The 12,197-nt window shown below is 53.8% G+C and overlaps 1 protein-coding gene across 1 annotated transcript; it reads left to right on the plus strand.

The window, feature by feature from the left end:
• The first annotated feature begins 6,439 nt into the window (after nt 1-6,439).
• LOC116372476 (histone H3-like centromeric protein CSE4) lies at nt 6,440-11,610 on the plus strand. The gene is made up of 2 exons (XM_031821281.1): nt 6,440-6,847; nt 11,194-11,610. Exons 1-2 carry the CDS (start codon nt 6,440-6,442, stop codon nt 11,608-11,610), a joined length of 825 nt encoding a protein of 274 aa, XP_031677141.1.
• Nucleotides 11,611-12,197: the final 587 nt, after the last annotated feature.

Genomic DNA, 12,197 nt, shown 5'->3' on the forward strand with positions numbered 1-12,197 from the left:
GCAGTAAACTGCAACTCCTCCCCCTTTGGCAGTTCTATCTTGACGGAAGATGTTATAGTTGGGTATGGAAATCTCAGAATTTTTGGTGGCCTTCCTGAGCCAGGATTCAGACACAGCAAGGACATCAGGGTTAGCAGAGTGTGCTAAAGCAGTGAGTAAGACAAACTTAGGGAGGAGGCTTCTGATGTTGACATGCATGAAACCAAGGCTTTTTCGAACACAGAAGTCAACAAATGAGGGTGCCTGGGGACATGCAGGGCCTGGGTTTACCTCCACATCACCCGCGGAACAGAGAAGGAGTAGTATGAGGGTGCGGCTAAAGGCTATCAAAACTGGTCGCCTAGAGCGTTGGGGACAGAGAATAAGAGGAGCAGGTTTCTGGGCATGGTAGAATATATTCAGGGCATAATGCGCAGACAGGGGTATGGTGGGGTGCGGGTACAGCGGAGGTAAGCCCAGGCACTGGGTGATGATGAGAGAGGTTGTATCTCTGGACATGCTGGTAGTAATGGGTGAGGTCACCGCATGTGTGGGAGGTGGGACAAAGGAGTTATCAGGGGTATGAAGAGTGGAACTAGGGGCTCCATTGTGAACTAAAACAATGATAACTAACCTGAACAACAGTATACAAGGCATATTGACATTTGAGAGAGACATACAGCGAGGCATACAGTAATCACAGGTGTTGAATTGGGAAAGCTAGCTAAAACAGTAGGTGAGACAACAGCTAATCAGCTAGCACAACAACAGCAGGTAAAATGGCGTAGACTAGGCAACGGGGCCAACAGATAAAACAAACAAGCAGAATGGAGTACCGTGATTTATGGACAGTCCAGCGTGCATCAGCTATGTAGCCAAGAGATCAGTGTCCAGGGGGCAGCGGTGGATGGGGAAGGGAAGCTGGACTGGCGAGTGTTATCCAGGTAAAAAAAAACGAACAATGACTAAATAGCTTGTAGCTAGTTAGCTGGTTAGCTTCTGGAGGTTCTTGAGTGTGTTCTAAAAATAAATAAAAAATAATAGCGATTCCGTATCACATTGGGTGAGGCAGGTTTCCGGAAGGTATAAACAAATTAAAAGTCAAAAGAGATAGAAAGTAAATATGGGTCCGGTGGGCGTTTGGGACGCGGCGATTCAGGCGGTTAGCAGGCCTGTGCTAACAAGCTAACAGTTTGTAGGCCCGGGCTAGACAAGGTAGCAGTTAGCGGACCGGAGCTGGACAAGCTAGCAGTTAGCAGGCCGAATTAGCAAGCAGGGAGATAGCGAGGGCTAGAGAGTTAGCCTTTGGGGGACGTCGCGATGGGGTGAGTCTGTTTATTCCTCTTCATGCGGTGACATCGATAGACCGGTCGTGGGCCCGGGTATTGTAGCTCAGGAGTATGCTACGGTGGTAGCGCAGGCCGGGCTAGCTTCAAGCTAAGTGGGTGGAAACGCTAGCCAGGGGTAATCATCCGGGGTTGCGGTTTAGCTAGATAGCTAGTTGTGAAGATCCAGCGTATTTGGAAGCTTAGGTTTAGCAAAATGTTTTTAAAGGGATAGCTATGTAAAAAACGAAAAATATGTAAAAAAAACGAAAGATATGTAAAAAACGAAAAATAAACAAAATATAAACAAAATATACAGGGACACGACACGACAGGACGACTTACTGCTACGCCATCTTGGATATCATAGACTAGCGAACACACGATGTCTGGAAGAGGTAAAGGCGGCAAGGGACTCGGAAAAGGAGGCGCCAAGCGTCACCGTAAGGTTCTCCGCGATAACATCCAGGGAATCACCAAGCCCGCCATTCGCCGTCTGGCTCGCCGTGGCGGCGTGAAGCGTATCTCCGGCCTGATCTACGAGGAGACCCGCGGTGTCCTGAAGGTGTTCCTTGAGAACGTGATCCGTGACTCCGTCACCTACACCGAGCACGCCAAGAGGAAGACCGTTACGGCCATGGACGTGGTCTACGCTCTGAAACGCCAGGGACGCACCCTGTACGGTTTCGGCGGTTAAACGCACTCTTTTCGGAACGTCAACATCCCGACTTGAACCCAAAGGCTCTTTTAAGAGCCACCCACATCCGCTTCAAAAGGGCCAAATCCATTGTAGGAAACCATGAGCCACTCTTGAGTGGACAGGGAGGGAGTGTTAAATGACAGGAGGCTATGTTCAGTACAGTCGTATTAAACCACGAGCCACTCTGAGTGGACGGGGAGGGAGTGTTCATGACAGGAGGCTATGTTCAGTGCAGGCTTTGCGTACAGTCGTATTACGAGACACCTGAAATAAAGGCACCACGCCTGGGAAATCCCCACCAAGTCCAAAAAGGGGTGCCTTATGTCTGGCCATTGCATGGATCTTTTTTTGAAACACACCATTCCCCACCAGTGACAGAGCATAGGCTATGGAATAAGGGGGGGGGGGGGACAGGTCTTTGTTAGGGAAGCAAGCCTCTGAGTGGAAGGCTCTTATGCGTGCTCAGCTCCACTGGGCAAATGGCAGGGGCGCCTATGAGAAAGCAGGGGTGTGTCCACGGCCGGCGAATTAGCTTAGCTTTGTCTTCATAAGACGGAAAGGGCTCTCCACCCCCTCATTCGTTTGTGAGAAGCAACGAGACATCAGCATCATGCCCGAGCCAGCAAAGTCCGCGCCCAAGAAGGGCTCCAAGAAAGCCGTCACCAAGACCGCAGGGAAAGGCGGCAAGAAACGCCGAAAGTCGAGGAAGGAGAGCTACGCCATTTACGTGTACAAAGTCCTGAAGCAGGTCCACCCCGATACCGGCATCTCCTCCAAGGCCATGGGAATCATGAACTCGTTCGTGAACGACATCTTCGAGCGTATCGCCGGAGAGTCGTCTCGCCTGGCCCACTACAACAAGCGTTCCACCATCACCTCCAGTGAGATCCAGACCGCAGTGCGCCTGCTGCTCCCCGGAGAGCTGGCCAAGCACGCAGTGTCCGAGGGCACCAAGGCCGTGACCAAGTACACCAGCTCCAAATAAACAGCGCATTTGGAGTGCTGTAGTAACCCAAAGGCTCTTTTAAGAGCCACCCACCCTGTCAGTGAAAAAAGCAAATCCATGTGTGTGTGTGTGTGTGTGTGTGGAGGACATGTGTCCAATTGTGGGGAGGGGGGGGGATAAAGGATGCTGACATGAACAGGGTAGGAATGTGTGCATGCCAGTAGAACACAGTGAGGGGGAGTCCAATGACTGGAGCCTGTATCACTTTAGGCCGTAGCAGGGACCCTCTGCACACATGAAGAACAGTCTCCGAGCAAGTGACGTCACCGATTGAAACTAGCCGTTCCACCTTTACAAGAGGGGGGGGAGGAGGAGGAGAAGAAGAGCCTCCAAATCTCTCTCTCTCTTTCTCTCGGCCTATATCAGGGCGAACAAGCACATGGGGCGCCGGCCGCACAGCCAGACACCAAGACCCACAGACACAAAGACCGGCACGAGTCACGCTGCGGAGTCAAGCGAGGAAGGTCTGCGAGAGAGAAGGGCACAAAAGCCTATCTCGGCCTGTTCACAGACAGACGAGCTGAGTGAGCTCAACTACTTTGGCCCTCACCTCATCTGCTTTTGAAAGAGACACACAGAGAGAGAGACCACCTAGCAGAAGAAAAAAACACACACTGTGCACAAAGAGCAGGCTCCAAATCCAACTAAAGGACTAATAAAACATCACACACAGTGTATTATTTCCTGTGCCTCCTGGACACATGACGAATACAAGGTGAAACTAGTCTCAGCCAGGCCTCACAAGTGCATGTGTTTTAAGGTCCCCAAAAGAGCTCTCCTTTAAAACACCAAGGAGCACATCAGGGGACGCCAAACCATTTGATTCCCTTGCCAGACATCTCGGCTCACTCCACAATCAATGGTGCTCGCAATCGGATGCACTTTTAGGCCATTTAGGAGACAAATAGCACAGGAAAAGCAGTGCGCACCGCTCCACCCGACAGTCGAACGGTGAGGTTTTGAGCGAGTCGCAGCAAAATGCACGGGGCTTCTGCAGCCCACATGACTTTATTCTGAACGGACACAAGTCTGCTCGCTGGGCCGTTCGCTTTTGGGCCAAAAACACGGCTCCGTCTGTGACTTTTGGCCCGATATTGGCGACCAGAAAACACAAGTGAAAGAGCATTTGGCCAGCCCGGAGAAGCCGAGCTGGGTGGCTTGAGTCTACATGGTTCTCATGTCGCGTTTAAGGCCAGCCCCCTGCACGGTGTAGAGCTTCAATAGCGCAGAGCAGCGTCTACAGCAAAGTACTCCTCCTCACAGACTACCGTAGTGTTGTAAGTGTGTGTGTTTACCGGACCGAACGACAGACATGGCAGAAGTCGCACCAGCACCCGCCGCCGCCGCGCCGGCCAAGGCACCCAAGAAGAAGGCAGCAGCCAAGCCCAAGAAAGCGGGACCCAGCGTAGGCGAGCTCATCGTCAAGGCGGTGTCCGCCTCCAAGGAGAGGAGCGGCGTGTCCCTGGCCGCGCTCAAGAAGTCTCTGGCGGCAGGCGGCTACGACGTGGAGAAGAACAACTCCCGTGTCAAGATCGCCGTCAAGAGCCTCGTCACCAAGGGCACCCTGGTCCAGACCAAGGGCACCGGTGCCTCCGGCTCCTTCAAGCTCAACAAGAAGGCCGTCGAGGCAAAGAAGCCCGCCAAGAAAGCCGCAGCCCCCAAAGCTAAGAAGGTGGCCGCCAAGAAGCCCGCCGCCGCCAAGAAGCCCAAGAAGGTAGCAGCCAAGAAGGCCGTGGCCGCAAAGAAGTCCCCCAAGAAGGCCAAGAAGCCCGCTACACCCAAAAAGGCCGCCAAGAGCCCAAAGAAGGTGAAGAAGCCCGCCGCAGCGGCCAAGAAAGCGGCCAAGAGCCCCAAGAAGGCTACCAAGGCAGTGAAGCCCAAAGGCGCCAAGCCCAAGGCAGCCAAGGCCAAGAAGGCAGCCCCCAAGAAGAAGTAAACCTATTCCAAACAGTGTTCTTTCTACTCGACACATGTTGTTACCACAAAAGGCTCTTTTAAGAGCCACCCACCTCTTTCCATAAAAGCGCATGTCATTCCATGTACGTCCTACCTACCTACCTACCTACCTGTGGTGCAAAAGATATGAAATGAATGACTTACGCACCACATGTTCGAGTGGCTAAATGGCTTTACATTTGTCACTCAAGAGTGCAGCACCCTCACCAGTCAACATTGGTGTGATATGTGTTAGAATTCGCATGTCACATTGATCCTGATAATAAGAGGAATACATACTATAGTGTGTTGGACAGCAGCCATTTGTATTATGAGCCACTCTCGAATTGATTGATACATGTTTCAGTGATTTGAGTTGTCACTTTGGCGCTCCCGCCAATGAGAAAAAGTAACAAAAGTCGGAGGGAAACAGAGTAGCCTAGCCCTTGTCACTCTGCTGCCTGCGGGCGGGCGGGCGGGCTTAGGGCTGACTGTCTGTCTCTCCCTCACTCCAATTGGATAAGGGCACACCGGTCCAGTGGCCAATCGATGCCTCTTGTGGCGAGGTATAAGTAAGGCTCTCGAGGTGGCCAGCGCCTCATTGAGACTTTCTGTGACATACTGAAGCTACCAATATGAGCGGAAGAGGCAAAACCGGAGGCAAGGCCAGGGCGAAGGCAAAGACACGTTCATCCCGTGCCGGGCTCCAGTTCCCCGTGGGCCGTGTGCACAGGCTGCTGCGCAAAGGCAACTACGCCGAGCGTGTGGGCGCTGGCGCACCAGTCTACCTGGCCGCAGTGCTCGAGTACCTGACTGCTGAGATCCTGGAGTTGGCCGGAAACGCTGCCCGTGACAACAAGAAGACTCGTATCATCCCCCGTCACCTGCAGCTGGCAGTCCGTAACGACGAGGAGCTGAACAAACTGCTTGGCGGCGTGACCATCGCTCAGGGTGGTGTTCTGCCCAACATCCAGGCAGTGCTGCTCCCCAAGAAGACTGAGAAGGCCGTCAAAGCCAAGTAAAATCGCTGGTGCGGCTGCAACTTGACTACTCAACCCCCAAAGGCTCTTTTAAGAGCCAACCACCTAGCTCAGCAAAAGCGCAAAGTGTCCTTTGTATGCCTGGCCAACTATTTGGCGCGTTTGTTAGATACATACATAAACACGGCACAGTATCAAGTGCCCACATGAAGCCTAAAATGAAGAATAACAAGTACTAGGCTAGAATGAGAGAGCATTATTGCGTGTAACGTTGCTCGCGGCCCTAACAAAAGACCCAAGCGCGCCTCGGCGAGGGAGGGGGTTGCATTTTGGGGCGGCACGGAGAGGCCGAGCCTCCCGTCCAATGGGCGGCGGAGGAGGCCTCCGCAACGGGCCAATCAGGGCGGTGCGGAGATGGTGACCAATCAGCAGACGCCGCTGCCGGCTTTATAAACTTCACATAGGCATTTGGAGGCTATACTCCGACTGTGAAAGAAGGAAGCTAGCTAGCGCCATGGCCAGAACCAAGCAAACCGCTCGCAAATCCACCGGTGGCAAAGCACCCAGGAAGCAGCTCGCCACCAAGGCTGCGCGCAAGAGCGCCCCGGCCACCGGCGGCGTGAAGAAGCCTCACCGTTACAGGCCCGGCACCGTGGCTCTTAGAGAGATCCGTCGTTACCAGAAGTCCACTGAGCTGCTGATCCGCAAACTGCCTTTCCAGCGCCTGGTGCGAGAAATTGCCCAGGACTTTAAGACCGACCTGCGCTTCCAGAGTTCCGCAGTGATGGCCCTGCAGGAAGCAAGCGAGGCTTACCTGGTCGGCCTGTTCGAGGACACCAACCTGTGCGCCATCCACGCCAAGAGGGTGACCAACAAGCCCAAGGACATCCAGCTGGCCCGTCGTATTCGCGGAGAGCGCGCATAAACGATGACCTGATCTCCAAAATCCCCCAAAGGCTCTTTTAAGAGCCACCCACGTCCGCTTCAAAAGGGCCAAATCCATTGTAGGAAACCATGAGCCACTCTTGAGTGGACGGGGAGGGAGTGTTCATGACAGGAGGCTATGTTCAGTGCAGGCTTTGCGTACAGTCGTATTACGAGACACCTGAAATAAAGGCACCACGCCTGGGAAATCCCCACCAAGTCCAAAAAGGGGTGCCTTATGTCTGGCCATTGCATGGATCTTTTTTTGAAACACACCATTCCCCACCAGTGACAGAGCATAGGCTATGGAATAAGGGGGGGGGGGGGGGGACAGGTCTTTGTTAGGGAAGCAAGCCTCTGAGTGGAAGGCTCTTATGCGCGCTCAGCTCCACTGGGCAAATGGCAGGGGCGCCTATGAGAAAGCAGGGGTGTGTCCACGGCCGGCGAATTAGCTTAAATTCGTCTTCATAAGACGGAAAGGGCTCTCCACCCCCTCATTCGTTTGTGAGAAGCAACGAGACATCAGCATCATGCCCGAGCCAGCAAAGTCCGCGCCCAAGAAGGGCTCCAAGAAAGCCGTCACCAAGACCGCAGGGAAAGGCGGCAAGAAACGCCGAAAGTCGAGGAAGGAGAGCTACGCCATTTACGTGTACAAAGTCCTGAAGCAGGTCCACCCCGATACCGGCATCTCCTCCAAGGCCATGGGAATCATGAACTCGTTCGTGAACGACATCTTCGAGCGTATCGCCGGAGAGTCGTCTCGCCTGGCCCACTACAACAAGCGTTCCACCATCACCTCCAGGGAGATCCAGACCGCAGTGCGCCTGCTGCTCCCCGGAGAGCTGGCCAAGCACGCAGTGTCCGAGGGCACCAAGGCCGTGACCAAGTACACCAGCTCCAAATAAACAGCGCATTTGGAGTGCTGTAGTAACCCAAAGGCTCTTTTAAGCGCCACCCACCCTGTCAGTGAAAAAAGCAAATCCATGTGTGTGTGTGTGGAGGACATGCGTCCAATTGTGGGGAGGGGGGGGGGATAAAGGATGCTGACATGAACAGGGTAGGAATGTGTGCATGCCAGTAGAACACAGTGAGGGGGAGTCCAATGACTGGAGCCTGTATCACTTTAGGCCGTAGCAGGGACCCTCTGCACACATGAAGAACAGTCTCCGAGCAAGTGACGTCACCGATTGAAACTAGCCGTTCCACCTGTACAAGAGGGGGGGGAGGAGGAGGAGAAGAAGAGCCTCCAAATCTCTCTCTCTCTCTCTCTCTCTCGGCCTATATCAGGGCGAACAAGCACATGGGGCGCCAGCCTCCATAGCGCCGGCCGCACAGCCAGACACAAAGACCGGCACGAGTCACGCTGCGGAGTCAAGCGAGGAAGGACTGCGAGAGAGAAGGGCACAAAAGCCTATCTCGGCCTGTTCACAGACAGACGAGCTGAGTGAGCTCAACTACTTTGGCCCTCACCTCATCTGCTTTTGAAAGAGACACACAGAGAGAGACCACCTAGCAGAAGAAAAAAACACACACTGTGCACAAAGAGCAGGCTCCAAATCCAACTAAAGGACTAATAAAACATCACACACAGTGTATTATTTCCTGTGCCTCCTGGACACATGACGAATACAAGGTGAAACTAGTCTCAGCCAGGCCTCACAAGTGCATGTGTTTTAAGGTCCCCAAAAGAGCTCTCCTTTAAAACACCAAGTAGCACATCAGGGGACGCCAAACCATTTGATTCCCTTGCCAGACATCTCGGCTCACTCCACAATCAATGGTGCTCGCAATCGGATGCACTTTTAGGCCATTTAGGAGACAAATAGCACAGGAAAAGCAGTGCGCACCGCTCCACCCGGCAGTCGAACGGTGAGGTTTTGAGCGAGTCGCAGCAAAATGCACGGGGCTTCTGCAGCCCACATGACTTTATTCTGAACGGACACAAGTCTGCTCGCTGGGCTGTTCGCTTTTGGGCCAAAAACACGGCTCCGTCGGTGACTTTTGGCCCGATATTGGCGACCAGAAAACACAAGTGAAAGAGCATTTGGCCAGCCCGGAGAAGCCGAGCTGGGTGGCTTGAGTCTACATGGTTCTCATGTCGCGTTTAAGGCCAGCCCCCTGCACGGTGTAGAGCTTCAATAGCGCAGAGCAGCGTCTACAGCAAAGTACTCCTCCTCACAGACTACCGTAGTGTTGTAAGTGTGTGTGTTTACCGGACCGAACGACAGACATGGCAGAAGTCGCACCAGCACCCGCCGCCGCCGCGCCGGCCAAGGCACCCAAGAAGAAGGCAGCAGCCAAGCCCAAGAAAGCGGGACCCAGCGTAGGCGAGCTCATCGTCAAGGCGGTGTCCGCCTCCAAGGAGAGGAGCGGCGTGTCCCTGGCCGCGCTCAAGAAGTCTCTGGCGGCAGGCGGCTACGACGTGGAGAAGAACAACTCCCGTGTCAAGATCGCCGTCAAGAGCCTCGTCACCAAGGGCACCCTGGTCCAGACCAAGGGCACCGGTGCCTCCGGCTCCTTCAAGCTCAACAAGAAGGCCGTCGAGGCAAAGAAGCCCGCCAAGAAAGCCGCAGCCCCCAAAGCTAAGAAGGTGGCCGCCAAGAAGCCCGCCGCCGCCAAGAAGCCCAAGAAGGTAGCAGCCAAGAAGTCCGTGGCCGCAAAGAAGTCCCCCAAGAAGGCCAAGAAGCCCGCTACACCCAAAAAGGCCGCCAAGAGCCCAAAGAAGGTGAAGAAGCCCGCCGCAGCGGCCAAGAAAGCGGCCAAGAGCCCCAAGAAGGCTACCAAGGCAGTGAAGCCCAAAGGCGCCAAGCCCAAGGCAGCCAAGGCCAAGAAGGCAGCCCCCAAGAAGAAGTAAACCTATTCCAAACAGTGTTCTTTCTACTCGACACATGTTGTTACCACAAAAGGCTCTTTTAAGAGCCACCCACCTCTTTCCATAAAAGCGCATGTCATTCCATGTACGTCCTACCTACCTACCTACCTGTGGTGCAAAAGATATGAAATGAATGACTTACGCACCACATGTTCGAGTGGCTAAATGGCTTTACATTTGTCACTCAAGAGTGCAGCACCCTCACCAGTCAACATTGGTGTGATATGTGTTAGAATTCGCATGTGACATTGATCCTGATAATAAGAGGAATACATACTATAGTGTGTTGGACAGCAGCCATTTGTATTATGAGCCACTCTCGAATTGATTGATACATGTTTCAGTGATTTGAGTTGTCACTTTGGCGCTCCCGCCAATGAGAAAAAGTAACAAAAGTCGGAGGGAAACAGAGTAGCCTAGCCCTTGTCACTCTGCTGCCTGCGGGCGGGCGGGCGGGCTTAGGGCTGACTGTCTGTCTCTCCCTCACTCCAATTGGATAAGGGCACACCGGTCCAGTGGCCAATCGATGCCTCTTGTGGCGAGGTATAAGTAAGGCTCTCGAGGTGGCCAGCGCCTCATTGAGACTTTCTGTGACATACTGAAGCTACCAATATGAGCGGAAGAGGCAAAACCGGAGGCAAGGCCAGGGCGAAGGCAAAGACACGTTCATCCCGTGCCGGGCTCCAGTTCCCCGTGGGCCGTGTGCACAGGCTGCTGCGCAAAGGCAACTACGCCGAGCGTGTGGGCGCTGGCGCACCAGTCTACCTGGCCGCAGTGCTCGAGTACCTGACTGCTGAGATCCTGGAGTTGGCCGGAAACGCTGCCCGTGACAACAAGAAGACTCGTATCATCCCCCGTCACCTGCAGCTGGCAGTCCGTAACGACGAGGAGCTGAACAAACTGCTTGGCGGCGTGACCATCGCTCAGGGTGGTGTTCTGCCCAACATCCAGGCAGTGCTGCTCCCCAAGAAGACTGAGAAGGCCGTCAAAGCCAAGTAAAATCGCTGGTGCGGCTGCAACTTGACTACTCAACCCCCAAAGGCTCTTTTAAGAGCCAACCACCTAGCTCAGCAAAAGCGCAAAGTGTCCTTTGTATGCCTGGCCAACTATTTGGCGCGTTTGTTAGATACACACATAAACACGGCACAGTATCAAGTGCCCACATGAGGCCTAAAATGAAGAATAACAAGTACTAGGCTAGAATGAGAGAGCATTATTGCGCGTAAAGAGTAACGTTGCTCGCGGCCCTAACAAAAGACCCAAGCGGGCCTCGGCGAGGGAGGGGGTTGCATTTTGGGGCGGCACGGAGAGGCCGAGCCTCCCGTCCAATGGGCGGCGGAGGAGGCCTCCGCAACGGGCCAATCAGGGCGGTGCGGAGATGGTGACCAATCAGCAGACGCCGCTGCCGGCTTTATAAACTTCACATAGGCATTTGGAGGCTATACTCCGACTGTGAAAGAAGGAAGCTAGCTAGCGCCATGGCCAGAACCAAGCAAACCGCTCGCAAATCCACCGGTGGCAAAGCACCCAGGAAGCAGCTCGCCACCAAGGCTGCGCGCAAGAGCGCCCCGGCCACCGGCGGCGTGAAGAAGCCTCACCGTTACAGGCCCGGCACCGTGGCTCTTAGAGAGATCCGTCGTTACCAGAAGTCCACTGAGCTGCTGATCCGCAAACTGCCTTTCCAGCGCCTGGTGCGAGAAATTGCCCAGGACTTTAAGACCGACCTGCGCTTCCAGAGTTCCGCAGTGATGGCCCTGCAGGAAGCAAGCGAGGCTTACCTGGTCGGCCTGTTCGAGGACACCAACCTGTGCGCCATCCACGCCAAGAGGGTGACCATCATGCCCAAGGACATCCAGCTGGCCCGTCGTATTCGCGGAGAGCGCGCATAAACGATGACCTGATCTCCAAAATCCCCCAAAGGCTCTTTTAAGAGCCACCTCCATATTTCAGTCAAAAAGGCACAATTGTTCCATTTGTACACGCCCCTTTCCCACAGTTTTCCCTGCTCTCGAGTCCCTACAGACCGTGGTTCGATTCCAGGCTGTATCACCACCGGCCGTGATTGTAAATAAGAGTTTGTTCTTAACTGACTTGAGTCGTTTCAATAACGCTCTCTATATGTGATTAGATGTATGCCTAGAGTAGAAGAGGGGAAAATACAGTAGCAGTAATGAGTGATAGTAATGATATAGGGCAAAAAGTGGCGAAAATGGTCACTATGTAGCTAAGAACAACTGACTTTGAAAGTCCCATGTTGCAGTGCCGCTGATGAGAGGGGAAAAGTTTTACCGTGGAGCACGGAGGCCATCTAGTGGTTAAACGCGGGTACTGTCAGCGTGTGAGCACGTCATAGTTGCTCCCTATTGGTATTTGATCTTCAGGCCAGTGTTTCCCAAACTCGGTCCTCGGGTCCCCAAGTGGGGTACGTTGTGTTTTTTCGAATCCAATTGCTCTTGGAATGTAACATGCTAGAGTA

This window comes from Oncorhynchus kisutch, unplaced genomic scaffold, assembly GCF_002021735.2.
Source record: "Oncorhynchus kisutch isolate 150728-3 unplaced genomic scaffold, Okis_V2 scaffold3955, whole genome shotgun sequence".
NCBI classification, from domain to species: Eukaryota; Metazoa; Chordata; class Actinopteri; order Salmoniformes; family Salmonidae; genus Oncorhynchus; species Oncorhynchus kisutch.

Coding starts and splice junctions, on each gene's coding strand:
- LOC116372476 (XM_031821281.1), top strand. CDS start 6,440: ATGGCCAGAACCAAGCAAACCGCTCGCAAATCCACCGGTGGCAAAGCA. Junction 6,848..11,193: donor GTATTCGCGGAGAGCGCGCA/TAAACGATGACC, acceptor AGGAAGCTAGCT/AGCGCCATGGCCAGAACCAA.